At 43.3% G+C, this 27,714-nt stretch overlaps 4 protein-coding genes across 20 annotated transcripts in view; 3 read left to right on the top strand and 1 right to left on the bottom strand.

The window, feature by feature from the left end:
- Positions 1-823: 823 nt before the first annotated feature.
- KLHL23 (kelch like family member 23) lies at positions 824-5,851 on the top strand. The gene is made up of 3 exons (XM_015868473.3): positions 824-2,354; positions 3,860-4,012; positions 4,548-5,851. The coding sequence occupies exons 1-3, from the start codon at positions 1,142-1,144 to the stop codon at positions 4,856-4,858; spliced, it is 1,677 nt and encodes a 558-aa protein (XP_015723959.2). The 5' UTR covers positions 824-1,141; the 3' UTR covers positions 4,859-5,851.
- A 115-nt stretch (positions 5,852-5,966) lies between these two features.
- SSB (small RNA binding exonuclease protection factor La) lies at positions 5,967-13,385 on the top strand. 2 transcript variants are annotated; one of them, XM_015868476.3, is made up of 12 exons: positions 5,967-6,061; positions 8,220-8,294; positions 8,715-8,818; positions 8,985-9,159; positions 9,323-9,430; positions 9,527-9,627; positions 9,837-9,908; positions 9,994-10,036; positions 10,724-10,864; positions 11,243-11,426; positions 11,594-11,716; positions 12,938-13,385. In XM_015868476.3, exons 2-12 carry the CDS (start codon positions 8,229-8,231, stop codon positions 13,033-13,035), a joined length of 1,215 nt encoding a protein of 404 aa, XP_015723962.2. In that variant the 5' UTR covers positions 5,967-6,061; positions 8,220-8,228; the 3' UTR covers positions 13,036-13,385. The 2 variants fall into 2 exon arrangements, with proteins under 2 accessions (XP_015723962.2, XP_085408664.1); XM_085552538.1 differs by lacking the exon at positions 5,967-6,061 and adding an exon at positions 7,850-7,988.
- On the bottom strand, positions 13,039-16,525 carry METTL5 (methyltransferase 5, N6-adenosine). 4 transcript variants are annotated; one of them, XM_085552544.1, is made up of 8 exons: positions 16,490-16,525; positions 15,949-16,112; positions 15,708-15,822; positions 15,096-15,277; positions 14,652-14,734; positions 14,305-14,356; positions 13,573-13,622; positions 13,039-13,150 (listed from the first exon to the last, which is right to left on the bottom strand). In XM_085552544.1, exons 2-8 carry the CDS (start codon positions 16,055-16,057, stop codon positions 13,103-13,105), a joined length of 639 nt encoding a protein of 212 aa, XP_085408670.1. In that variant the 5' UTR covers positions 16,058-16,112; positions 16,490-16,525; the 3' UTR covers positions 13,039-13,102. The 4 variants fall into 4 exon arrangements, with proteins under 4 accessions (XP_085408670.1, XP_015723971.1, XP_015723970.1 ...); XM_015868485.3 differs by having other exon boundaries at positions 16,319-16,495; XM_015868484.2 differs by lacking the exon at positions 13,039-13,150 and having other exon boundaries at positions 13,239-13,622.
- The window catches only part of UBR3 (ubiquitin protein ligase E3 component n-recognin 3), an 85,319-nt gene continuing 74,101 nt past the window's right edge, over positions 16,497-27,714 (top strand). For 12 of the 13 annotated variants that reach the window (XR_014947951.1, XR_014947950.1, XR_014947952.1 and 9 more), the window contains exon 1: positions 16,498-17,151. Coding sequence is in view for 9 of the 13 variants with exons in the window: in XM_085552480.1 (XP_085408606.1) it covers positions 16,706-17,151 (446 nt within the window). In the remaining 4 variants the exon portion in view is untranslated. Of the gene's footprint in view, positions 17,152-27,714 lie in introns of all 13 variants that reach the window. The other variant, XM_085552481.1, reaches the window with a different exon arrangement.

Here is a 27,714-nt window from a genome sequence, read left to right as displayed (position 1 = left end):
GTGGGACAGCTGCTGGTGAGAGCAACTGGGCTGCAGTAATTTCTGGGCAGCACCGCACCACATAACTCTGATTTCTTGGGCTGACAATACAATGAAAGTGGCAGGAAAAAAAGTGAAGAAAAAGATATGTGAAGAATTTGCTAGGTATTTTTGGATCAGCTTGTTCACGTCTTGTGCTGTTACGTAAAGGCCAATGGAAAGCGTGAGTCCTATTGCACTGTCTGTGTGTGAGGAGAGGTGGCGTGGGATGTCCATATACATCTTCCCACTCAGATTTCTTTTTTAATTCGTGCTTCATGGGAACTAGGGAGAAAGTACAACCGGTAATTAAAAGAAAAAAGAAGAAGGAAAAAAAAAAAAGATAATTAATCTGTGCAGAGCAGGAGCTCTCCTAATTTCTCCTTTTAGGGTGTGCAGGCACTTAGCTAAACCTAACATACCCTCTTCCCTTTTGTGAAGGAGTCCGGGACAGCTCGTTCAGCCCAGGAGGGCGCTGGCGAGGCAGGCAGAGCCCGGCTGTGGGTCCAAAGATCTGAATCCCGCCGGGGGGGGGAGTACAGCCGCTTCAATCCCGCTGTGTGCTTCGCTTACACGTAGGGATCCCTGCCTCTCTAGGAAATGTGCCAGCAGAGAAGAAAAACTGTGAACCTCATTTTCAGAAGTAGTAATAGCCATATAAACTTCCTGAGCAATTTGACTGTAAGTTATAGTGAGCACAGTCTTACAGTGCATTAGCCAGTCCAGTTTGTGACTGTCACTTATGCTCTGCAAACACTCAGGTGTCTGAGGAGGGCTCAGCCCTCCCCCTCCTTATCTCCCCTTTATGGGATCCCTTCTCCACGCTGCTCCTCGCAGGCTGTTAGAGGCACTCTCTGGCTTTGTTGTGTGGCCGTGTGCCACACCAGCTTGGTGACGCTCCCGGAGCATCTGTCCCTAATAGGGCTGACAGCCGCGGGGCCGTATGTCATCGCTGCCATAAGCCTTCCCCCCTCTCCCTTGGGGGCTGGGGAGCTCCGGGGGCAGCGGCCGCAGCCACTCGGGCCGGCGTCTCCCCGCCCTGCAGCCGGGGGCTGCTGACCCTGTTAGAGGGGCCCCCACCGGGTGAGTACCAGGGCTACGGGTGGCTTTGTGCAGTGTGACGATGGCCCTGCCTGGGCAGGAGGACTACGTGTTCGCCTACCGCGACTCATCGCACCCCGCTTGCCTGCTGGACGCGTTCCGGGCGTTCTACTTGGACGGGCTATTCACTGACATCGCGCTTCAGGCCGCCTCGGGGGTCCTGCTGCATTGCCACAGAGCCGTCCTGGCGGCTTGCAGCAGTTATTTCAGAGCCATGTTCACAGCCGATATGAAAGAGAAATCTAAAAACCAGATCAGGCTTCCTGAGCTCAGCCACGCCGTGCTGGAAGCTCTCGTGAATTATGCGTATACCTCCCAGATCCAAATAACAAAGAGAAACGTGCAAAGCCTGCTGCAGGCGGCTGATCACCTCCAGTTTGTCTCAGTCAAGAGAGCTTGTGAGCAGTTTCTGGTCAGGCACCTGGATGCTGACAACTGCCTTGGGATGCATGCCTTTGCTGAGCACCACAATTGCCTGGAACTGGAAAAGGAGTCCCGAAGGATGTTGCTGTGGCAGTTTGAAGAAGTGTGGAAGCAAGAGGAGTTCCTGGATGTTAGCAAGGAGAAGCTGGCTTTCATCCTCTCCAGAGAGAACCTCAATGTATGGAAAGAAGAAGCAGCTGTCGGAGCTGTTGTTAGGTGGGTTGCACACAATGTAGAGGAAAGAATTGAAGACATCTATGAACTGCTGAGCTGCATTAAACTAGACCTAGATAACATGTTTTTGAGGTCAGCTTTAAGCCTGCAAAAAAGATGTCGACTTAATGATAACAAGATAAGGTCCCTCGTGTACAGTGCCCTCAACCCCAGTCCCAAAGGCCTTTCCAAAAGACCAACGGCCACCATGTGTGTGGTTGGAGGATATTATTGGCATCCCTTATCAGAAGTGCATGTTTGGGATCCTTTAACTAATACGTGGCTCCAGGGAGCAGAAATGCCAGATCATACCCGGGAGAGCTATGGGGTCACAAGCCTGGGGCCAGACATATATGTGACAGGAGGCTACAGAACAGAGAACATCGAAGCCCTGGATACTGTGTGGATATATAACAGTGAGCGGGATGAGTGGGCAGAGGGCTGCCCCATGCTTGATGCGAGGTACTACCACTGTGCAGTGTCCCTGAGCGGCTGCATCTATGCACTGGGCGGCTACCGGAAGGGAGCTCCAGTGCAAGAAGCTGAGTTCTATGATCCTTTGAAAAAGAAATGGGTTCCTATTGCAAACATGATCAAAGGTATGTAAGCTTTTATGTGGCATCAGCCTCAATGTCAGTCTTCTCATGTTTGCCACTGAGAAGTGCCATGGACACACTCAGGGCTAGAGCCTATTCAGAGGGATCATCCCATTGATGTTGGGAGGCTTTGGTTCAAGTCTGTGTGGGCCAAACTGCTACAAATACCCAATACACACTGTACAAATACAAATACACACTGGGCTGTGCTGTTGGGAACAGAGTGAACAAGCAATGGCAGTGTCATTTAAGTCTGCTTTCCTTCGGGAGATAAATTTCTATTTGAATTGGAAAGAAGTTAGAAAACTACCTGGGATCAGAGTCTGTTCAGCAGGTCCTAGAAAAGTGAGCTCCAGTAAAGGGATTGTGTTATCTTGGTATAAGGCCTGATTGTTTCCTGTACCATTTATTTATAAGTGTTTCTTCATTTAAGACATCTTGCACGCAGCTTTCTCAGGTTCCAGTGTATCATCTGTTCAGGATCCTTAGTTAAATCTTTGGAGTAATGAAAAGCACAGATACCTATTTTTAGCAGCCAGAATAGTGACCTACTAAAAATACATGTGCTTGGAGAACAACCTAACTATAGGGTATTATTTTGTTATAAAGCTTAGAAGCTTTTTTTGCTATAAAGCTTATCTTATTATACATTTTTACAACTTAATGTAATTATTTACTATTAGTTATAAAATATTTTAAAAGATTTTATTGTGAATTGTTGCAAAGTAATTTTTTTTAGAGATTGTGAAGTATTTAACAGGAGGAAAAACACTTATTATGCTCATGCCAATGTTTCTTCAATGTTCACATATTTCCTACAAATACTACCATTAGTCATTTTTAATTAAAAGATATGAATGCTACGCTAATACAGCTAGCAGATATTTGGGCCCATTATCTGTGTGAAACTTTTTAGAGCCTTAAAAATGCAGCAACATGGTAGTTTTTGTCCATGTTATCTTGTAAAGCCGTTGTTTTATTTTTGTTTTATTCTCCCAGAGACAGAACTATCACAGCTACATTCCATCTGTGTCCTTCTTTGTATGACAGCATTCCTCATAATACAAGAAAGACTAAAAATATCAGGAAAAATACCGTGAGACACTGTGTAATCTCAGCTTCCACTGACTTTGTCCTTGCCACATATGTGACGCTTGAAAATGAGTTAAACATAATGGAAGTAATTCCCTGTTCCAAAGCCAGTGTTACAGTGCTCTTAATGACTGCAGAAGAATTGTGGTGTTTTTTTTTGTTGTTGTTTTTTTTGTGTGTGTGGCCATGTTACACGCAATACATGTCAGTTACTGTAATTTTATCTATTTGTTCATGACTTATCCTGCTAAAATAAGGTGTCTTGACAGTTTATTTAATTTCACGTTGGTTTAAATACTTGCAAACATCATTTCATCCTGAAACACTAAAAGCTATTTAAATTGGGGTTATTGATGGAAGTGCTGTTGGGTGCTACGTGTGGTCTGAAGGTGCATTGTGACTGTTGTACTGTGCAGGTGTTGGGAATGCCACCGCCTGTGTCCTGCACGAAGTCATCTATGTAACTGGTGGTCACTACGGCTACAGGGGAAGCTGCACCTATGATAAGATCCAGAGATACCATTCGGGTAACAATGAGTGGAGCATCGTCACCACAAGTCCACATCCAGGTAAACAACAAGCTCTGTAATGTGATGTCTATTTTCCAGTCTGGGGGGCCTTTAAATGTCCTTGAGTGTTCTGATTGGAAGGAAGATATCTGGTAGGGCAGTGAGGTCCAGGGTGGATGCTTGACCATGTACCAGGCTCTGAGAAGGGAAAGCTCTTCTCACAGGCATGTGTTGTATGCAAATCACTCCATAAATATTTGGCTAAGGAGTGGCTACAATTTGTTAAGTATGATAGCAAACTAACTTTCCATAAAGTGTCTGTTCATGGTCATTTGGCAAAGATCTTCTGTATGCTTTTAGAAAGGATTTTCTCTACTTCCTACATTTGGTAACAATAAGTTTCTAAAGAGATTATCACTGTGTACTGGTGCTTTCCCATGTGTGCTCTGCAGCACCTTGGGCTTGCTCTGACTGTGGATAGAAGAAATCCATGAGGTGTCCTCTCAGCTCAGTGAGGAACTTCTGTGTGCCCCGTGTTTGTCATGTCAGTTAATGTTATCATGCTGAGTTGAACACTGTTCCTTTCTTCCTAAAGAATACGGACTGTGTTCAATCACGTTACAAAACAAGATCTATTTTGTGGGTGGACAGACCACGATCACAGACTGCTACGACCCAGAGCAGGACGAGTGGAAGCAGATGGCTCACATGTTAGAACGGAGAATGGAGTGCGGCGCGGTGGTGATGAACGGGTGCATCTATGTGACAGGAGGATATTCCTATTCCAAAGGAACGTATCTGCAGAGTATTGAGAAATACAACCCTGAACTAAACACGTGGGAAGCAGCAGGCAACCTTCCCAGTGCCATGCGTTCACATGGCTGCGTCTGTGTGTATAATGTGTAGGCATGACATTTTCATAGTGCTGACAAAGAAAACATGCAGTATTCCTAATGGTACTGATTACCTCATGAATGAGATACCTAATACAATCTCCTAGTGCACATTCATTAAGGACTGTTCAATTTGTTTTAAACAATTCAGAAAGGTAAATAAGGAAAAAAAATATTTTCATATGTTTTCTCTGTCATGGAAACTTTCAAATGACTCTAATAATACTTTCTGTAACTGTATCTGACTGTGAAAAACAGATTTATTTTCACCAGTCACTGGGTAGAATTTTAACTTGGTGCTAAGTTAAACCTTTTTGCCTTTCTGTGGAGAAGCGGGCCTAGGATGTAATCTTTGATATGCTGAAGACAGCTGTAGGAATGGTTCATTGCCACAGATCTGGTGTGTGGGACATACACAGTGATATCACTTACACATAGTGATACCGCATCCAGGAACTGCAGGCAGCTGCAGGGCATCTCTAAATCCACCCTCAGATGGCAGAGTGAAGAAGAGAACACACAGAGAAAGGGGAAAGAAATATCACCTGGTAGCCCAGTTATGCAAACAGAAACTGTATGCTGGCTTCATGGCGTTGTAGTGGGATTTTGGACTGATTTGTTGATGTTGAGCTGTTGTTGATGGCTATTTATTTGGAGAAAAGCCTTACTATGATAACTGTTACATTTAACATGTGGAATGGAAGGTGGAGCAGGACTGAGTGGACCAGAGCCTCCCCGCTGCTGTGGGGCTGCATGCGGTCTGACAGGAGCAATCCTAACACACAGCGCGGCTGAATGCGTTAAACAGAGTGTAAAAGTTGAAGGCCCTTATTGCTCCTGGTGCTATTTTCAGTACGGTAACCTGCGCTGCTCAGCCCGCGATCCCGTTTTATTGACGAGCTGAACGCAGGCGGCGATCTTTATATTGTTCCTTTTCCCGGAATGAACGGCACATAAGCCGAATCGATGAACACTCTACGATGTATTAAAGCTTTTCTTAACGTGACACCCGTATTTATAGCACCGTTAGCATCTCCAACGTAATCGCTAATATCCGTAACACCCACTGACCGCCAACGCCCCGACGCCGTTTCCGGCAGCGGCCCCGCCCCGGAAGAGGCGCCCACGTGAGAGCTGCGGTGTCTGCTGGGCACGCGGCGCGTCCTGCAGCCTTTGGAGCGGAGCCGCGCGGTCTGAGCCGGGCCGGGCGGTGCAGGTGGGTGTGCGGGCGGCGCGGCGGGCGGCGCCGGGCGGGGACGGCTCCGGCTCCGGGCGGGCGGCGGGGGCTGCGCGAGGGGAGCAGGGCCGCAGGTTGTTCTGGGCCGCGCTTCCCGCGCTGCTCGCTGCCTGTCCGTCCGGGAAGGAGGCCGGAACGCGCGGCCGGGCGGAGGGTGTCGCTGCCTGCGGCCGCCGTGCAGGATGCGGGGCAGCGCTTCCCGCGGAGGTGGCTGCGCGCTGCGCGATGCTTCTCGGCGTCCCGCGCCGCGCCCCTGCGTGCCCGCGGGTGGCGGCACGTGGCGGACGGCGCTGCCGTGGTGCCCCGCGGAACTGCAGCTGCGGAGCCGCCCGGGGCTGAACTGGCGGCGGGGAGCGGCTCGGGAGCGATCCGGCGGCTCGTCGTGCAGCGCTGCTTCTCGCATCGGAGTGTTCGGCACGAGGAATTCGTTCTTACCTCGCGCCCGTTGTGCTCTTGTGCGCTATTGCGGCAGTCCATGTGTGCGGGGTGTGGAGCGGCCTCCGGCGCTGCCCGGCTCGGCGCTGTCGTCCTGGATGCCGGGCCCAGGAGAACTTTCCTGGTTGTAAGGGTTCATCTCGGGGACTTGCCGTAGGCCTCCTTTGCTTTAGACTTCCTTACGGAATGCTTTTCCGACTTGAAGCGCTATCTACGAAGTAGGATTTGCTCTGCCCCTCTCAGCAGCGCAGCGGGGCCTCTGCAAGGCGCGCTGCGGGCGCTGTGTTCCCGGAGGGGCCCCGTAAGGGTGAGGGCCTGCTTTTCCACAACGCTGCACGTCACTTCTACCGCAGTGTTTCTTAATGGCCCCTGCGGTACCCAGTGGTAAATACAGCAGTGTCTGCGTTGATCGGATGAGGGTGTTTCTTGGGGGGTTACAAGAGCCAGGCTGCCCCCAACAGACTGGAGTTGTCTCTGAATGACAAAATCAAAGCATAACCGCTGGTTTCGCTGAGTGCTTCTCCTGTCACCCTATCACCTCAGATGCTGCCTCTGCTCACTCTTCACCTGGGCAGCACTGCTGAGGACTGAGCATCCTAAAGGAGCCCCAGGCTTATTTTAACAGTAAGAAGAGTGAGTACCATTTGGTACCGCAGAACAAAACAAGAGCAGCAAAGGGGCAGGGTGGTACAGTCTGGCTGCATCCCACCCCAGAGAGTTCATAGCAGCTGCCTCTTGCCTGGCCCTTTTCTGCTGCCTTGCTGGACTCTGCTGGCCATGAGGTGGTGGGGCACGGTTCCTGTCCTCAGTTCAGTGCAGCTGCACGTTGTACTTTTGTGCTGGGCTTCTTTAAAAACATACATTATTAAAATCCATCTTTTTAAAAATTTCTTTTCCCCTCAGAATATGCAAGACAGCAACATTTTCCACAGCTCCTAATAAGCTAGTATGTTGTCTTAAATAATTGAGCTACACTGTGAAAAGTACCTATAGGACAGTGGTTCGCTTAGAAGATTGAGAAGCGCTTAACAAAATCTGCCATGCTCTGAGAAGAGCCATAGCAATGTCACCTTGCCCAGACTGAAAGGTTTTCAAGGTCTCTTGTTCTCCCAGCTGTACCATCTACATCACTGTGTCTCCAAGACTCTGAAACAAGTTAGTGATAAAATGAATCAAGTGGAACAGTTCTTCAGTAGGTTGGCTTTCCCTGGATAAGGTGCTGCAGAGGCACACAGTGTGTGGTTAATTACTTGATCCAGGGGAAAAAGCTGAGACTATTCTGTAGGCTGACAATAATTTCAACAAAATTAGGTAACATCAAACATTTTTTTAGTGAGTCAGGTGCCAGGGACAACAGCATGGGGGAGTGTAGTGATGATGGCAGCACCTGAGTCCTCACTGAACTGATGGCGTTGCTGGAATCAGGATGGCTGTGTAGGGACATCTCTGAAGTGACTGCAACTGTAAGCTGGTAGGCTGTGGCCCAAGTTTCTGCAAAGTGCTTTATAGACAAATGAACTGTTTTACCTGTTCGTTAATTGTTCTAGTTTCCACTTGGAATTTCTGCAGTCACATTTAGAGCTGATTCACCAAAATAAAGGTGGCTTGTAGGGGCTGCAATTAAATGCAGCACTACAAGAAAGCTCTGTAGAAGTTGGTAATTAGTATTTAGTGACTGTGCTCTGATTTCTCTTCAACACAGCTGGTGAAAATGGCTGAAAATGGAGATGGTGAAAACATGTCTATCTTGGAAAGCAAAATCTGCCAGCAAATTGAGGTAAGTTCAATTTATCATTTGGGACCTGAACTGAGATGTAGTTTTTGGAGACCTTAATTGGTAGGGACTTGGCTAATGTGAAGTTGTGCATCAGTAAACAATTTGTTACTGTTTGTCAGAGTTATTCTTTGCATGCAAATAGAAAAATGCATTTTAATTCAGTATGGCTTAATTTCTGGGGGAAAAATCCTGTCTGGGAATCTGTGCTGTTCAAAATATTAGCATGCTGCATAATTTGCTACTATAATCTACTTTTGGAAGTGTTACATTGAAGCAAGAAGTAATAATATGAGAATTCCAATGAAAATAACAACTAGAATTTTGAACATTTCCATCCACTGCTGTCATCTGCCAAATGGAAAAGAGCCTTTACAGTCTGAACATTCCAAAACAAGCCTTTTTATTTTTATTTTTTTGCAGTACTATTTTGGCAATCACAACCTACCAAGGGACAAGTTCCTAAAGGAACAGATCAAATTAGATGATGGTTGGGTGCCTTTGGAAGTAATGATCAAATTCAACAGGTAAAGCAAAGTACATCTAATCTGGATAGAAGGGTAATTTTCAGCTACTGTAATTTGTTTTGGTAGCCAAATGTGTTCTGCACAAGCATTTCTTCTTGCTGTTTTAATATTTGGCTTCAGCTTTGCCCTGTGTATTTTTCATAACCTGTCTCTCCTTACTCAATAGGTTAAGTCGCCTTTCAAAAGATTTTGGTGTTATAGTAGAAGCACTGAGAAAATCCAAGACGGGTCTAATGGAAATAAATGAAGACAAAACTAAAATCAGAAGATCTCCAAACAAACCCCTTCCTGAAGTAAATGACCAATACAAGGCTGCAATTAAAAACAGATCTGTATATGTTGTAAGTAAGCTTCTTCCTTTGCTCTGAGCTATTGTCTGGCTTTGACTGAAAAGCATCTAACCAAAGTCAACTTGATTTATCTCACATTAGATAGTTGGGGGGTTATTTCTCATGAGGTATTACACTTTGTTGCATACAATTGAAGCTTTGTGCTGTTTCACAGAAAGGCTTTCCAGCAGATGCTACTCTCGATGATATCAAAGAATGGCTGGAGGATAAAGGTCCGGTTGAAAACATACAAATGAGGAGAACGCTGCAGAAAACATTTAAGGTAGCTCTTGTAATGAACAATTAGACCTGGGGCAGGGATGCTTAGTAAGTACATTTTGTTAAATTGTTCTAAAATTGAATCTATCTTACTCAACAGGGGTCAATATTTGCAGTTTTTGATAGTGTTGAATCTGCCAAGAAGTTCACAGAAATCCCCAACCAAAAGTACAAAGACACAGAGCTGATAGTGCTTTTCAAGTAAGTCCACTAACCTGATGCATGAGCAAATAAGAGTGGTCAAGGGTGGGCTGAAGTTTCTATACTGCTTTACAGGTATCAATAGCACAGATCTTTGGAGATGAGCATTTTGACTGCTAAAGAAAGTAGTAGCCAATTAACAGTTGAGACTGTCATAATTACAGTGGAATAATTGGAGTAGTATTAACCAAATTTACATTCTATTGAAGGGAAGAGTACTGTATAAAGAAGAGTGAAGAAAGGAAACAAAACAAAGTAGAGGCCAAAGCAAGAGCTAAACAGTAAGTCCTTATCAGCAGAAATGCCTGGTTTTGATCATCTGGCCAGAAGAGGACCACCTCTTAACTAATCTTAACTTCTCTACAGGGAAAAAGAAGAAAAACAGAAACAAGCACAAGATGCTGAGATGGTATGAATTTCTTATCTGTCTATACTTGAAAACTTTCATGGAATTCCAATAACAATCCTGTTGCAGCTGCACATTGTAAAGCTAAGGTGGGGGATATTCACACCTTTAAATTCTATAATAGATCACTTTCTTAAAAGCTGAAGTGACTTTCACAACTAACTTGCAGCAAGAACTCCTTCTGTCATGGTATTGCATCTTATTTTCAAGAGGCTGATTTTGCTTAAAGGAGCATATCCTGGATTTGAATTAGTAGGTATGTTTACCTGTTCAGACAGGATCCTAAGTGCACCAATTAGATGATCATTTTCTTCCATTTTCTTCTCTTACTTAGAGACAACTTGTAGGGATATTATCTGTTACATGTTTTCAACCTGAGTTCAGCCCTCAGAACTGTTTTAAAGTTCCAAGAGCATAAATATCTTATGGAAAGGACTCCCAACTTACACATAAATGCATCAGTAAGTAAAGAAAAAGAAAGTGTTTTTAAAACAGTCTGAGTGGAACTATATAAGACTTGGACATCAGCATAAATAAGTAGCAAGGATGCTTTGCTTACTAGTGGTATTAAGAAGGCTGACTTCAGTTGCTTATTTATTGTCAGCATGTTTTAATATTACTATAGAGGGATGGAAAAAAATATGCAAAGCTTGGCTTTTCAGTAAAACTTTTTTTTTTTTTTTCCTTAAGAAATCTCTAGAAGAAAAGACGGGGTGTCTTTTGAAGTTTTCTGGTGATCTAGATGATCAAACATGCAGAGAAGATCTCCATGCGGTGTTTTCAGATCACGGAGAAATCAAATGGATACACTTTGTAAGAGGTGCAAAGGAGGTCAGTATAACTTTGGGCACAGAGTGAAGATCTTCATATTAGTTTGAAACTGAAGCATTAAATGCATATGCTTTTATATCAAGTACTTTTTTTTTTTCCCCTCTTTGACTTGTGCAACTGCAGAATATTTAGAGAATCAAATCATTCACTTAAATTCTTTCAAAAGCATAAGTAGAGATTTCAGCCTCTTCAGCTGATGAGTTGTAGCCTGGGAGTGAAAGCATTTGTTATAACTGCTTGAGGGTTTTGCTTCAGTCTAGATATTTCACGCCATGCAAACACTGAACTTGCTGAGGTACCCAGCAGGACATGCTTGTCACTCGAGTTGAGTGTTTTCATGATAAAATTCAAATGTGAATGCTATTTTTTCTTTTTAAGGGGATCATCCTATTTAAGGATGCTGCAAAAGAAGCTCTGGAAAAAGCTAAGGAAGCACATAATGGAAACTTACAGCTTCGGAACAAAGATGTTACTTGGGAATTGCTAGAAGGAGATGCAGAGAAAGAAGCTCTGAAAAAAATACTAGAAGATCAGCAGGAATTGCTGAAACAGAAAGGAAAAGGTCCTCTCTGACTGGTTGAAGCATTTACCTTTTTCTAGGAGTGGTGTTATGTATTCACAATTTTATTTTCACAAAATAATCACTAACTGTACTACTGTAAAGCAGTATTTTAAGCTTATTAATTAAAAGACAAACGATACCAAGTTTCTGTCATCTTATCCCAACAGGACGCAAACTTAAAGGAAGAGGGGGGAAGATACCTCAAGGTGCACACAAAGGGAAGGTACAGTTTCAGGGCAAGAAAATAAAGTTTGACAATGAGGAAGAAGGTGAAGATGATACTAAAACAGGTATACTGCTCTGCATGGGATGCACCTTCTTTATTGCAAGGGGCTACTTAATGGGCAATTTTTTGTTCTCCAAATTTTTTTCTGGTTTGGCCCTATACTGTAGTATTTCAGTTGTTACTACTAAAGTAACTGTCAGGGTCCTCTGCTCAACTGTTTTCAAAAGTTAAAACTGTCCAAAACACATTAAAAAAAAAAAAAAAAAAAAAGTATTAAAACATTTACTGGATGCTGAGGTTGCACTGCAAGACTATTCAAGGCATTTGGCACTGAGGACCATTGGTTATCAACTGCTGCCATCCTCCCCATCCCCACCCCAGCACCTTGAGGTGTATCAAGTCCAGAAGTTCTGGATAGTGGTATGTGGCTCAGAGAAGATGAACAGCTAAGTTTTTTTGTTGTTTAGATGTGATCTGCTTTAAAAAGGAAGAACAACAAAACACAGACATTCAACCCTGCACCTCTTAGATTTGATTGAATCATCTTTTTACCTTCCCTACTGCTGGAACTTTATAGGTGTTGTGATTTAACTTTGCAGGCAGCTAAGCACCACACAGCAGTTTGCTAATTCCCGCTTCCACTGCGGGATGCAGGAAGGAATTTGGGGGGGCAGAGAGGCACAACTTGATTGAAATTTAAAAATAAAGAAGTTATTTACTGAGACAGAAAATAGTAATGATAACAATATGTACATATTTACAAAACAAGTGATATGGAATATGCTTGCTCGCCACCTGTGGCCTGATGCCCAGCCAATCCCTGAGCATCCCTTTGGATAGTTTAGGTCAGCTGTTCTGGTTCTGTACCCTCCCAGCTCCCGTACTGCTCCAGCCCCCTCACTGGCAGGGCATTACATGAAGCTGAGATGACCTTGGCTCTATGCAGCGCTGCTCAACAGCAACTAAAATGTGTTATAAACATTGTTCTCCTAAAGCCAAAACAGATTCATAGCGGATGCTATCAATGTAATCAACTCTGTCCTAGATGAAACCAGGGCAAAAAGGAATTCTTTCAGTATTTCAGGATAGGTAGAAATTCAAAGACATAATAAACAAACCACATATCAATCTAGGACTAATGCTTGGGCAAACATGGTATGAATGTTTAAGAGTAACTTTAAGTTGTTGTTGTTTTTGTTTTTTTTTTTTTTTTTTTTTTTTGGAAGATTAAGGGTAATGGAAAGGCTTTCCTTTACCGTAAATGACTGTATATTCAATTTTGCAGAAACAGCAAGTCCTAAGAAGAGACCACTAGAAGAAACAGAAAAAGAAGAATCCGCACCAAAGCAACTGAAAACAGAAAATGGAGATGGAGCTCAGTAATACTAAAGTAAAAATACCATTGTTTTTATTAGTTCATTTTAAATAGGTTTTAAAGACATGCTTCAGTTCAGGAGTTTCTGGTAGAAAATCTAATGAAATCCACTTCAATGTCAACCTGTAATGAGAAGAGACCTTCATTTCATTGGGTTACAACTTTTTGTTGTTAAAGCAGCATGCTTATTCTTAAGATGCCACTCTGGAAAACTCTTTTGTATGTATAGTTTTGTTTATACTGTCAATGCAGTCAAATTCTCTGGTATCTCATTCAAATGTAAAAGGTTCCTGACTTCATAACCTCAAAGTGATATTACATAGTAGCTACCAATAAATTCAGAACTGAAAACTGCTCATTACTGGCCCCTCTGTTCAACTGCTTAGTATTAATGGCAATGGAACTTAATTCTGTCATAAGAAACTCTTCTCAAATGCTATGAATCATCCAGTAGATATGACCCTAGAACTTAGGTTCTTGCAGTGGAATTCAGTTGCCCTAATACAACCCACCTTCTTTTCAGTTATCTTAGGTTTTATACTTACTGATTTCTTCTTATGGAACTTGTATGATGCTGGTAGGTCATATCTAAGTTCTGTGAACAGTATGAAAAAAATGACACTGTACTTAGAATAATCACTGTAGAGTGAAATTGTTGTAAGTTTATTAAGTTACACTTTACATCTACTTTCTGTTTTTTTTTTTCTTGCCCACCTCTGAGCCTTGACTGGATAATGCTTGACTTTTATGCTAGAATTCTTCACTAATTAGAACTGAAAATTTAGACTGCCTATATCTGACATAAGCGGACAGCTGAGAAGCAACAGTGCATCTTAAGCACTCGTGCAACTTCCATGTCTTAAGTAAGTTGTATGACTATAAACCACATAGCTGATGATACTTAAGAAGCAGGAAGATAATTGAACTGCCCAACATACATGATTGACTGCAATGGCAGGATGCTTTCTCATTTAAGAACTGACCTTTGGTTTTGTTATTCCTTATGAAGTAGGAAGACAAAAGCTAGTCCAGGAAGAAATCAAATTCTGAACAAAATATGTATTTTTCTGAGTTTTATTGAGTGCCTACTTGTGTTCTAGGCAGATAGCAAGAGTTTTTTCTTTCTTTTTTTTTTTTTTTTCTAATAAAAGGTTAAAAAACACTTGTGTCATTTTTAGTCTGAAATCATACATGAATTTCCCTCTAGATGTTAAGTTTGTATCATCTTACAGCTGTTAGCTCCCAAGAAAATATTTCTAATAAGAAATTAATCTTACCTGCTATGACTTCCATCTTCACTTCCCATTCATCTGCTTTCTTTTGAACATGCTGCAGTATTAAACAGAGCTGCCTTTAAAGGCTGGTTTTTACAGAGTTCTATGAATATCAACGCACCTGTATGAATTTAGGAAGTCTCCGATGCCTCTGTTTCTCAACCTAAAAGGTTAGACCTACTTGTCTCCACATATGCAAAACCACAGGTATTCTTTGATATCAGAATTCACCCAAGACGGGCACAAACCATTGAAATGTGAACAAATCAATGAAGCTAAAGACAATGTGACAAATTAGCAGCTACTTCATTGTTTATTGAATGCTCACCCTACTAACAGGAAGGACCTACCTGCCGTGTTGAAGTCTTGTGAAGGGAATAGACAGCTGTTTTTGCCATTTGTAAAGCGGTTTTCAGAAAGATCATATCCATCCCTAAAAGAGTGCTGAAATCAGAATTGCTATGTGCAAGCTTAAATAAAAGAATTTAAAGAACTGCCTCATGCTTCAATTTTTCTGAAGCAATACAATAGCTATTTGAGAAACAACAGTGAGTACGTTACAGAAAGTATTTCTGCAACTTTGCAGAAACTGCTTCCAATAAAAATGGGATATGAAATAGTGGTGTGTGATTGAAACACAGTGAATTTTAGCTGTAGCACTGGACCTCTACTTAGAAAACTGATTTCAGGTCAGCAAAACATTGTCCCACATTGCAACAGAGAAATTTCATTAAAATGATCTCCCCTGATACTTTGTTCCTAATTGCATCTGACTGACTTTCAGAATTACAAACCTTTATTATGTTTGGTACCAAAAGGAGGGTTCATGATAACCGTGTCAAAAGTCTCTGACATGCTGTCTGGTAAAGAGGAGACATCACACTGAACCACATCGACATTTGTGAGCTCAAAGTCTTCCAGGTTGCTGTTGAATATTTCCAATGCTTCTGCATCTATGTCAAACCCCACACACAACCTGTTTTTAAACCAAAACAAAAACAACCACGTTAGTCTGTAAAATAAGAAACTGTTCAAATTCTACAGCAAAGATTTGGAAAGGAGTGGCATGAACTTTTTTTAACTCAGAGAGACACGCAATTACATTACAAATTCAGTGCTTATAGAAATGAGAGTAGCTGTTGTTTTTTCCAGTTATCTTTTATAAGGTTTGTGAAAGAAGTTCTGTGTATTCATTCAGAGCTACAGGAGAAAACAAATGTTATTGTTTCTTTCACGGCAACTGTCCATCTCTCCCACTGTTTGAGAAGTTACTGACCATGTTAAATAGCACAGATATGCACCAGATGAGGTACCTAAGATTAGTTCAGCACTGCTTTGTTCTGATTTCACTTTCTCCTGTTCCATACTAGGAAAAAAAGACCAGAACTTAGTATTGAAATACTCACCCTGCTCCCAACATTGCACTTCCAATGCTCAGCATGCCACAGCCACATCCTAAGTCTGCAACTGTTTTGTTTTCAATATCATCAAAAGTATTGTGAATTGTGTACAGCATACATGCTGATGGGAGAAAGAAACACCATCAGTAATTCCAAATATACATGCAATTAATCAACAGAGATTACTTTCTTCTGTCTTCAGAAGCAGTAAATGGGACATACTATGGGAGCACGGTGTGAGCCTTACCCGCGATGTGGGGTCTCGTCGGGTACTGCTCAAGGAGCACTTTTGGACTTTCAAAGGTATCAACCTGCTGCAGGCAGCTTTCCAGTTCTTTGAGCTTTAATTTCTTCATGTTTCCAGTGGGACTCGATCCTCACGTGTCCCGTCCCACCCTCCTATGATTGTAACTAAGAAGAAAAAAGCTGCTATCAGCTGCAGTAAACAAAGCATCGCCTTATTGAGCGGTTCTACCCTTAAAGCCCCCCCGCCCCCTGCAGCAGCTGTCAGGTGACAGCCGGGACCCTGCGGGCGGACAACGCGGGGCCGGACAGCGCCGGGCGACCCCCAACTCCCTCCCCTCTCCGGGACCGGGCTCCCGACACGTGCCGCCCACCTCAGCTCCGGGCTCCGTTCCCAGCGCCGGGCACCCAGCGCCGAGCCCCGGCCCCTCTCCTGCCCGTCCGGCGAACTCGCGGCCCACAGGTACGGCCGTGCTCCCTCCCCGGCTCTCCCGTTCGCGGGGCCTCCCCGAGGAAGCCCGTGCCCGGAGGGGCGGGCCGCGCACCTGCGCGCTGCCGGGACCGCGTCAGGCAGGGAAGGCAGAGGAAGAGGAGGGGCGGATGCCAAGGGAGGGGAGAGGCGTCCCGGCGCCCGTGCTGCGGTATCGCGAGAGGGAGGCGCCGCCGGGAGGAGGGGAGGAAAGGAAAGGAGAAGAGGGCGGCGAAGGGAGCACCGGAGCCGGGAACCCGGCGCGGCCGTAACGGCCCCTCGGTTCCGCATCATGGCGGGGACCGGTGCCAGCGGCCGGGATAAGCGAACGACGGCGACGCGTCTGAAAGCGGAACTGGGCGGCGAGAACGGCGCGGCGGCGGCCGGCGAGTTACGGGCTCTGCTCGAGAGGGTGCTGGCCCCGGCCGCGGGCTCGGGCGGCAGCGAGGCGGCCGGCGAGGCGCTGGAGTGGTGCCGCTGCCTGCTGTCGGGCGGGGAGCCCTGGGACGGCTTCGTGCAAGCCGTGCGGGCCTACGACCCGGCCACGCTGTGCGGCCTGGTGTGGACGGCCAACTTCGTGGCCTACCGCTGCCGGACCTGCGGGATCTCGCCCTGCATGAGCCTGTGCGCGGAGTGCTTCCACCAGGGCGAACACGCCGGGCACGACTACAACATGTTCCGGAGCCAGGCTGGAGGCGCCTGTGACTGCGGCGACAGCAACGTCATGCGGGAGGCCGGGTGAGCGGCGGGCGGGCACCTGCGGGAGCGGCGGGCGGCCCCCTCCTGCGGGCCGGGGCGGCGGGTGGGCACCTGCTGCCGCCGGGCTTCCGCGCCGTGCGAGCGGCGGCCTTGGCCCGGGCCGGGCCCTATCGCTGGTTGGGGCGCCGGGGAGGGCCGCGCTCGGTGGCCTTGCTTTGAGGGGCGGCCTTTGGGGCAACGCTGGGGCAGGAGCTGCCGCGGCCGGCTTCGTCTAACTCCGGTGAGCCCGGGGTGGGCCCGGGCAGCGCTGCGCTTCACCTGGGCGCACGGCGGAGACGGGCGGGTCGGGGTGTGGGAGCCGTTTTCGGGTGTTCTCCCGACCCGCGGGTGGCATTGCCTCCCCTTGGCGGCTCCCAGCTTTAACGAGGGAGCTCGGTACCGCTGGGGAGGGTGCGGTACGGCAGGGTTCAGGGAAGTGAGGCGTCCCCAGCGCCCTGTCAGCGAGCAGACCTGCTGTGGGCAGGACAGTGCCAGGCATAACAAGAAGACTTAGGTATCTTGCAGTATCTGCCTTTGTTCTCATTGTACTCGGTGGGAAGAAGACAGATCAGCCGACCTGCTGTTGGGTTGGGTGGTACCTGGTTGGTACATCTCACACCCAGCTGTCTGTTTGGAGCTCACTGTGTTCCTGCTAGTTCACTGGGGGTCACGGGTTTGCCAGAAGGCAGCTTGGAATACCTGAGCTGGGCTTCTGACCAGTCACTGTAGAGCTGTCTGGGTTGCCTTAGCCTTGCTGGCATGGTGCGCTTCTAGATCTATCTCCTCCCCGTAAATCCTTCCTTGTGGCGGTAGCAGGAAAAGCTATAGAAGTGTGGAAATATGGAAATGCTTTCCTTAGTTTCCATGTTTTTAATGTCTCATGTTTTTATGTGTATGTTTTTACTTAGAGATTATATTTTTGGTTCTGTCTCTCGGTGTCTGTGGTGATGGTTCTCCTGCTGTAGGCCTTGAAGTGCTTTTTCTTTGTTTCTTGTAATGTATTTTTGCCCCCACCTCCCCATTCTTGTTAACCTTCTGCCTTTACCATTTCTTCATCCTTCTTCTCTTATGGAGCCTCTTCCGCTTGAGGACTCCCTCCAATGGAAGAGATTTTTTTTTTTCCTTTTGTTTTTATAGGTCTTAATGGGCTAAAACCAATTAAAGGGCCACTCCTGAAGTGATTCTTTTTTTGTTCAGCTTCTGCTTTTTCCTCTTTCTTCAGCATCAGTGAAGTAACAAAGTCCCCTTGATCTTGAGAGGACAGAAATACATGTCACTTCTTCCAGTGCAGGCTAGATTGAGGGCTCCTCATAGCATTAGGATTTTAAAAGAGCATGGATAAATTGAACTACTTCAGACAGACATTAAAATGATTTCCAGTATTCCTCTCATCTTCGAGTTTATGGCTTCAGTGACTGTCTTTTCCTATTTTAAACAGTTTTCTTCTTGAAGAAAGCTGATTTAATAAAGAAGTTAAATTGATCAATTTGCACTGTAAACTGATGCAAACCCTCGGGGCATTTCTCTTATGCTTATTCTAGTTATTACTTTAATAGTGCAATTCAGGAGTAAATTGTCTGGCATAAGCTAGGTCTCATCACAGGGTTTAGCCTTTCCTGCTGCAGGATTTCATGGTCTTGGTCTAGGAGCAACATTCTTGGCTTAGCAGTGTTGTCCAGCCCTAGGCATACAAAACAAAACCTGCTGGTGTGTGGGAAACCTGCCTGTCATGTGGGGTAGTTAAATTTAAACCAATGTAAAAACATGAACAAGTGCAAACATACTTGTGCACATACACACAAACACCCAGCTTTACCTGTTGACTTGAATTACTTCAACACAGCATGTTTAGATAAATTGCTCTACCTTGTGTGTACCGATCAGCTGCACAATGGCAAAGGTAATGCTTTACACGTGACTTGAGAGGCTTTCATTGTCGATTCAGGAAACAGGAGTGTGACTAGCCTGGTGTAACCTTGCCCACCCCAACCAGGGTTCCTATTAATAGCAGAGAAATCTAATGTGGAACCTTCTTGCAAACTCAGTAGGCAGATGGTAGGTACAATTCTTTGTAGGTACTGTAAATGAGCCTATAGTAGCAGTAGTTTGTTTCTTGTGATTACTGTTAACCGGTCCATGTGTTTAATGTTGGTTGTTTTTTTTTTTTGTTTGTTTGTTTTTGTTTTTTGTTTTTTTTTTCCCATTTGAAAAATAGTTTTAATGCAGTGTTACCTAACAGATCTGCTGTATAGGAGATCCCTCCAGCTCACCATCTGGAGTATCTATTTGTTTTCTATAGAGGTGGCTTTGTCTGCAACATGAGGATAGGTATGTTTGTTAATCTTTTGACACTAATCAAAACTGCAATTTTTGAGGTGAATATTAGGTTTTTTTGGTATCTGATGTCTTTTTATGTAGAAGTCAGGATATACTGTGATAGCTGCCTGCTAATTTGGTTTAGTTATCTTGCGCATTTCTCAGTTATTTTAGAAAAACCAGATTGTCATGCTCTCAAACCTTGTGATTCTCATGTAGGGCTTAGTGACTTTGGTGGTTAAATTAACTTCAGTTGATCTAATCTACTGGGAGGTAATTCAGACTTTAGAAAATAACTGAGTTTATAAATGTCAAGGATGTAGCTGCTTGTCCAAGTACAAAAAGCACTCGCTTTAACAAAGTTTTCTAGATTTTCAGCATTACTGATATATCAGTGGGTGAAAATAATTTGTAGTCCTCTCCGGTGTGGTGCTGAGCCTTAGACAGATGAAATTTGCAGCTCTGTTGGAGATACTCAATAATGTTTTGGAGGCAATTCTTCAGCTGTGAAGTGTTGATGGTAGACATGCTCGTAGTTCAGCAGATGGGCTCATTTGTTTCGAACAAACATGCAGTTCTACAGGAGGAAATTCAGACTGGAATATTTCTTGGTTGGTGGATGGTCTTGTTTAAGAAAGAAACTTTGTAGTTTATAAAAACAAGCTTGAAGGAAGCAATATGCCATGTGGTTATAATAAGAGTAAAACTGATCAGTGATGTGTTATTGATGAGTTCTGTCTTGCTTTTGTGGTTATCTTGTTCTGATTCCCCTTTCCGTCTGTAGGTAATAACCTGATATACCAGAGCCTCTACTCTTTGGCTGTTTTGTTCCCCCGTGTCCTGTTTCTGAGTATGCCTTGCTGTGTGTTGGCTTATTTGTTAAATTAATCATGTGGGAAGCAGATGTTTTAGTGCTGCATTGTAGTACGAAGAGAATAATATCTCCATCAAAAGTTGCATATCCTGAAAGGCAAAGAGCCAGGTTAAGAATTTCATTAAACAGGCTTTTGCATTGATGTTTGCAGTGTATTTGATGGTAGTTATGGCAACTGGTGGCTCTATTGACATAGAACATTGCCTTCTCTTATGACTTATTAAAAAAGCCTAAGAAATTATCAGTCTCTACATGCGACAGTGGGCCATTTCTTTATTAGTAGGCTTGTGTGAAGTAAAAAATAATAACAAAAATTTAGTTATGAACAAGGTGACTGATACAGGTTAATGCTATATGTTGTATGTCCAGCAGCACCTTCATGTAACTAGCTGTAGGTGTTCTGCAGCCTTGTCTCGCATTATCCATACTTTTCCTTTTAGCTCTGCTGTCTGAGAGGGCACAGCACTGTAGGCTTTGGAGATCCCATCTGATTTGCACGCTAGGTCAGATCCATCTTTATGTCTGTGGTCATCTGTTGGGTCTACTGTCATCCCGCACAAAGAGACTGGAGAATTCTGCTTCTAATGAGTATGAGAAGTATGCTCACAGTTTTCAACCTGCTGATTTCTCCTGGTTTTATTTAGTTTGAATTGGCTCTATGGGTTTTTTTCAGGACATAAGTGTTTGCACCCAGGAAGCACTCAGTAGTTTCAGATACATTTAAATTATCAGCAGATACATAGTATCGATAACCTTTACAACTTCATCCCCACATTTTTCTTTCCCTCTTTAAAATTCCCTATTTTATCGGTCTTCAGAGACACTGCTGTACAGGATCCCTTTTCATTCTATGTGGGAGCTGTAGCAGAATATTATTTCTATTACTTTGTTTTGCCAAGTAAAAATGCAAGAGAAGTTTTTCCTACACTTGAAAGAACTTTTAAGAAATAGATGAGCAATTGAAAAAAACAAACTTGCTGTTGAGAAAGCGGCTATATCAGTTACCTTGGGATGTGTTCATAGTGCAAGATATCATCTTCGGTTGTAGCAGCTGTGATCCACTTATGATCAGAAAAGTCAGTTTAAGACTTAGTTGTGAGAAATACAGGCAATGACTGTGCTACTGGTGGTAAGTAGATTATGTGGTTACTTTGTTAACTGTCTTGCAACAGCAAGTAGTATCTAGTCTGCGCAAGGTGTTGCTGCTTCAAGGCTGTCCCTTCCAGGGTAGCTCTGTCAATTGTGTACTTGGGAGAGCCAGAAGGTGCCAGTTCTCCAGGACCTGTGGCTTGGTGATGCAGCTTCCAAGAGGGGAGGAGTACTTGTAGGGGCCTTTCTCCAGAAGGCTGGATGCTTCAATAGCAGGCTGAGGCTCTACTTGTTGTCAAGGAGTTTGGACTAAGACCATTTTGAAACTACCTGTAAAGGTCCTCAGGATTGTTGGGCTGTTATGTGCGGCATTCTGCTGGGTTGCTGTCAATGTCATGTAGCTTCTCTTCTGGGCTCCTGAGGACTTTTGGCTGAAGGGACTTAGAGGCTAAGTCTGGGTTGTACTGCAGGAGAGTCTCAATAAACCCTGTCCTGTCCTTCAGCTCTGGGTGTGACTTCAAAACACAGCTCAGCAGCCTGACCTTCCACTAACAAGCTATAGGAATTCATGCACTGTACTCATCACAACAGTTTGAAGAAATGTAGTTACTGTGCAGTGAATAACTGAATCCCTCTGCCTTCCTCACCTTCCCCCATGCATAAAGCTTGGCATTTTGTATTGCTGCTTAGGGTTCCACAGTGATATTCAGGAATTTTTGTAGGGTCTCAAGTTTGGTCTTATCCTTGGAAAGCAAAAGAGATTTTGGATCCCCAGTAATTAGGTCCATCATGACTTACAGCCAACTCACAAACCTGTCTGTCTTGACTTCTCATGTGAATGTATCCAGTGAGAGCTGCATCAGCCTCTAAAGTAGAAGCTGCAGTGTTTTCCAAATGGTTGGCAGCCAAGTGATAATTTTGGATTATTACTTTCCAAGCCGTAGCCTGACTAGACGCCATGTGCTTTATACACGCCCCAGGAAAGCTCAGTTGTTTCACAGGCATCGGTAAGAGCATGAGTGACTGTTGTCCTCAGCTTGGATTCAAGTGCATCCACATACACAACTTTATACACTTAGAAGCCTCAATTCTTGCTGTGTTAACCCCTGGGGAAAAAGCTAAGTGACTGTCCTAACCCCTTGGTTCTTGTTAGTAGGGTCAGACTGGCTTGAAGAACAGACCAGTACTGTTGTATACCATGCCTTGTCTGAAATTTGATTTATTTATTGTGGGACTTAGCTATCACTTTGTAATATACCTTGACAGGTACTCAATTTAAGAAGAGCTGGTGTAGCTGGTGTTTTAGAAGTCTGTGTAGACTTGTTTGGATTTGGGCTAATAAACATTGACTTTCAGTTCCTCTGCTTTGATCTTCTCAAGTTCCCTATATCCCTTTTGTGAAACTATCAGATCTCCAGGGCTGTAAGGTTGCCATGTCAGGGTGGAGCATCACGTGTCTGGTCATATCTGGTCTACATAGAACTGTAATGGATCTGCTGGCAGCAGGGTAGCTGGGATTTGGAGTGTATGTTCTGACTTTTACATTTTCTTAATGGCAATCAGTGTAAGTTCTTTCAGGAGTTGGGACATTTTTCCTTAGAATTTGCAGAATGTCAGGAATTCTGTATTTTAAAGAAGTCTGCAGTGGTATCAGACAACTAAATAACAGTCTAAATAAGTGGTCTAAATAACAGTCTAATAGGCGCCCTCCTCTATGGAGGATTCTGGTAGCTAGCCTTGAAAATAATGTTCTTTATGTTTGAGTAGCAGAGCAGCTGTTTGAATCCTACACTAACGAGGACTGTGTAATTAACTGTTGCCTTTGTTAGGACCCATCTCTCTGCTTTTTGCACACTGCCTGCAGCAGTAATAGCTCTGGCATAGAACTGACAGGCACTTACCTTTCCAAGAAATCTGTAAACTACACATATTGCCCTTTGTTGGGGGCTAAAATAGTATCTTCAACTTAAGTAGACAACTTTTATTAAAAATCCATGCATCTGACTCAAATCCAGAAGAAATGAAAGTTGTTTTTACGTGTGGTACTATGCAGTCACTTAGAGCTTTGTCGGGCTAAATCTTCAGGGCAGAGTGCTACTGGCTGGGTGTTTGACCTGTTGACATTTTATTGGAAAAACTTAGTTGTTTCCTTAGCAGAAGTATTTGTTAACTCTGATTTGAAACTTTTGCTTTTTGTTCTTTAAATAGAAGGTGTACTGTCCCTGTGCTTTAAGGTAGGTAGTTGATGGGATGCTGAAAGCAACTGGGTGGGAAGCTGTGTGTGAACTAATGGCTTGGGATGATGCATTTGGACCATATTTTGTACTTGCTGATGCACTCATCTTTCAGATGTCAGCTGGGAATTCTGTTTTTGTGAATGCTCTGCAAGGCTAAGATCTCTGTCAGAGTCTTTTTGCATCCCGAATTAGCGTGTGCATTATCTTAATTTCTCTATTTTTAGCTCCACATATGGGGAAAAAATATAATACCTGTAGCCTCCGTGTTGTGAAATATTTTTGGACACAAATAATTTCCTCCTGGGCTTTCTTTAATGTTAATTTTCAAGAAATTTGCTTTTTAGAGTTGAGTCTAAAGAGTGTTCTCTTCACTGCCTTCTTCCAATGAAATAGTAAATGAGCTACTTGTTCAGGTAGTGCCATAGCTTTCCTCAACTGGAAGAGCTGTTTTTCCTGTTGGAAAATGTGAGTAGAGCCTATATGCATGCATGCAAATGACTGAATTAAGGTGATGCTAATGATCTGTGCAGCCATAAGCAGAGTAACTGACACTCTTTCAATGTGCAGGAGCTACGCTTTGCAGTCACTGTTCTTCTCTTTGCTTTAGGTTTTTCAGAGGGGTATCATATTTGTAAGTCATCCAGCGGTGTGTCTGTTATTGTATAAATATATTTTAAATAGTGTGAGTTGAGGCTTTTCAGTCAAATGAAGTAAATGTAACCTGTACTTATAATTACATTACCATAATTACACATATCTTAAAGCATTCACCCTTTTCAGACACACAATATTTTTGTGTCAGAAGATTGCTTGTTCTTTTGAATTACTCATTTTTCTCTCAAAATGCTCAGTTTGTGTGTCTGTTTGAACATAAACTCAGTTCCAGCTCTCTTCAGAAATCCCTTTCTCTTCATTCTTGCTGTATTTCTAAGGTCCTGCAATAAAAACTGCCATACCTACAAACTGCCGTACCTACTGTCTGGTTGATGGTGGGTGCTTGTGCATTAGTGAAACTCATTGTAGTTTTATCTACTGTATGAGATGCTCGTGTCTGAAAACTAAATGGGAATAATAGAAGCGTTCTGCAGAGCCTCTTTGTCTGCTTTGTGTTCTCACTGGGGAGCTGCAGCACTCAGCACTGCATATCTGCTGGGGGCTCCTGCCTGTCCTGCAGGGATCAAGATATCTCCCAAATACCTAATCCAGGATTTCTAGCTTCCTAGAATGGCTAAACAGCTTTGTTGCAAGCACTTATGTCCTGGAAGGATGTCCATTAAATCTGCTTGTGGGCCTCCTTGCACATTTCACAGATCCTTTCTTGATTCCAGAGTCTTTACTTTGGAGCCTTCCTGGTTAGGAGGGTTACACAATATCCTTCTGGTTGGGTTTGTTCCTTGGCGGCGTGTCTGTAGTGGTAGAAACTCAAATGCTCAGTTCTGTCACTGCTCTTTGTTGGTTGTAGGTAGCTTCCTTACAGAGCAGAAACTGTCAGCTCTCAGGCCTTTAAGTCAGCACCACACCAGTTCATTTCTGGAAACCTGTCTTGCAGGTGAAAGGAATAAATTTAGCTATTGAAATATTGAATTCAACTATTGAATTAATGTGGGGAGGAAACCTGAACTTAAATTAACAAGTGGGATAATTGGCTTATTTTTCAATTAACATTGTGTTTGATGTTGGCTAGGGAAAGTGGATTTCCATAAAGCAAGGCTGCAGTATATCAAAGGACTTTTTCATTAGGATAAATCTGTAATTCTGTTTATAGAAGTTATATTTTATTCTGAATTAACATTTGCTTTTGTACGTGAATAGCAAAGGAAGGGAAAACTTGCAAACACTCTTTACCAGTGTGTGAAGAATAAAAAATCAGTTTGTATGGAGACAATTGTAGCCCTCAAAATATTTTGTATCTTGCAGTTATTGTGTAGAAACAACGTAGAATTTGCCTGTTTTAGCTGGGACAAAATACATGTTCTTCTTGAAGTGTTTGTTGGGTCCTTATGTGCAAAATCTATTCATTTTGTTTGAATACTTTATGAAACGTTATATGACATTGTTATGCAATATATGATATGAAATTTGTGTATGTTGTCCTAAATAAAACCTCAGTTTAAATGTGATTTATTGCTACTGAATAAATGAGTTGGGTACAGATTTATTTTTATTGCTTTGGAATTGAGTTGTTTAGGAGTTGAGATCCATAGAGATTTCCTGGAGCCCTTTTGTTGAGTATAGTAATTTTGTCCAGTCAGGAATTCCTAAAAGCTTCTATGGGAGTTAGGTGCTCATTCTGAGAATGGGATTCCTTCTTTGGGCTGCATTATCATTCAGCTTATAATGAATGGCTTCTAAACACGGGGAGACAGGGAACAAAACAGAAAAAGGTGAGGGTAAAAATAGTCCCTGTGTGTACACCTGGACTTATGCCAAGTTTCTGGAATGTGACTGAAATTTGAGATGCAGGGGGATGCAGCGTAAGGCACTGCAAATGTTCAAAAGCTGTAAAGGTGTGGTCTGGCTGGTGCTGGAGGCACTCATCAGTGGCTGTAATAACTGGGGAAGCTTAAAAATCTTCCTTTGAAGTGGAAGAGTTGGCCTCATAGTGAGCCTTGTATCTGCCTGATCTACCAGTTGTGAGATGTTATGCACATTCAAATTTCATCTGGCCCTCCTGCATTCTTGGTTTTATTTCTTTGTTCTGTGTGTTTTATACATTTTATATATTTGCGTGTGTATCTATTTTAGAGAAGTAAGTAATTTTCTGCTTGCTTAGTTCCCTGAGCTTGTCCTAGCACAGGATCAATCAGGTGGCAGTGCTGGAAGAAGTAGAGGGAGAAGACAGCGGGGGGACTGACCTAGTTCAACTGAAGCCTTTGTGAAACTGTAGCCTAAAGGAGAGGAGTTATTTTACCTTTAACATACGTTTTAGAAATTCCAGTGGTAACCACTAAAGGCTTAAATGGGAGGGGGAGTAAGGTGAATTTGTGAAGTCTAAAGTGAAGGTTGCTCAGAAGATGTTAATGCTGCTTATATTAAAAAATAGCCAGTATGCCATACTCTTACATAAGTGGTTAAAGATTGCTCTTCTACACCTTACAAATAAGATTTCAGTGCAGTATAATAAATTTCAATAATTTTATTAGAAGTCATGTGGACAAGATTGTTAAGCCTCTATTTAATTATCGGTTACTCTGCTATTCCCTCCTTTTACTGAAATTAGACATGTTTTTTTGTGAAAAAAGCAATTTTGAGGATAGGAAACTGTAGAAAAAGCAAAAAAAATGCCGAACCAAAACAACAACACCAAAACATCAAAACTCAAAGTGTATTTTTGAATTAGAGAAATGTATTAGGGAAGATACGATCTCGTCCGCTTGTAGGTTTGTGTTTTGATGCTTCTGTGTTTTCCTTTTTTTTTGACAGTTTCTGGAGCATTTTGTAACATATTTATGAAGACAAACAATTATTTAACTGATGCTATGGTTAAGAAGCTCTTTCACAAGTATAGGGGACTGATTAAGGAATAGGTGTGTTTGCTGTCTATCCAGTGACTGGATAATCTATTGGTGATATCACAAATGTCTCTTCCTGACTATATGAGAAGCTTCAGTTTGTTTCTTCCCTGTCAGAGCTTGATATTTTAGCTTTTCTTTAGTTAAAACAGCTGTTGTTTCTAAACTCTGAGGATTTTGGAAGCCTTTGTCTGGTATTTTGGTCAATATCTGTAGAAGAACTGTGTAGGCAATAGAACTTCGAGTAGAAGAGAGGGTGAGTATTTCCATTGCGTGCTTTTTAAAGCTTAGGACAAAGCAGAGTCTCATAAGCAGTTATTACAAACCTGGGCTCAGTGAGATTTCTTTACTCTTGTTTTTAGATTGTAAAACCTAAGCATTGGCTTTCTGGGTCATTGTGGCCTAAGGTTAATTCTTGCCCTTGAAATTCAGTATGGCCAATATGTTGTCCAGCAACAGTAAGGATGTGTAAGGATCCTGGAACTATGTATACTTCTCTAGCTGCTAGTTTTGACTCTTACATTGATTTCTGACA

The sequence above is a fragment of the Coturnix japonica genome, chromosome 7, assembly GCF_054131305.1.
Source record: "Coturnix japonica strain WE chromosome 7, WE-NBRP24, whole genome shotgun sequence".
Taxonomy (NCBI): Eukaryota; Metazoa; Chordata; class Aves; order Galliformes; family Phasianidae; genus Coturnix; species Coturnix japonica.
This window is presented reverse-complemented; position numbering and strand designations above follow the sequence as displayed.

Coding starts and splice junctions, on each gene's coding strand:
- KLHL23 (XM_015868473.3), top strand. CDS start 1,142: ATGGCCCTGCCTGGGCAGGAGGACTACGTGTTCGCCTACCGCGACTCA. Junction 2,355..3,859: donor TATTGCAAACATGATCAAAG/GTATGTAAGCTT, acceptor TGTACTGTGCAG/GTGTTGGGAATGCCACCGCC. Junction 4,013..4,547: donor CACCACAAGTCCACATCCAG/GTAAACAACAAG, acceptor TTCTTCCTAAAG/AATACGGACTGTGTTCAATC.
- METTL5 (XM_015868484.2), bottom strand. CDS start 16,057: ATGAAGAAATTAAAGCTCAAAGAACTGGAAAGCTGCCTGCAGCAGGTT. Junction 15,278..15,707: donor AGTGCAATGTTGGGAGCAGG/GTGAGTATTTCA, acceptor GTTTAAAAACAG/GTTGTGTGTGGGGTTTGACA. Junction 14,357..14,651: donor ACAAGACTTCAACACGGCAG/GTAGGTCCTTCC, acceptor TTAATACTGCAG/CATGTTCAAAAGAAAGCAGA.
- SSB (XM_015868476.3), top strand. CDS start 8,229: ATGGCTGAAAATGGAGATGGTGAAAACATGTCTATCTTGGAAAGCAAA. Junction 9,431..9,526: donor CGCTGCAGAAAACATTTAAG/GTAGCTCTTGTA, acceptor CTTACTCAACAG/GGGTCAATATTTGCAGTTTT. Junction 11,717..12,937: donor TGAAGATGATACTAAAACAG/GTATACTGCTCT, acceptor TCAATTTTGCAG/AAACAGCAAGTCCTAAGAAG.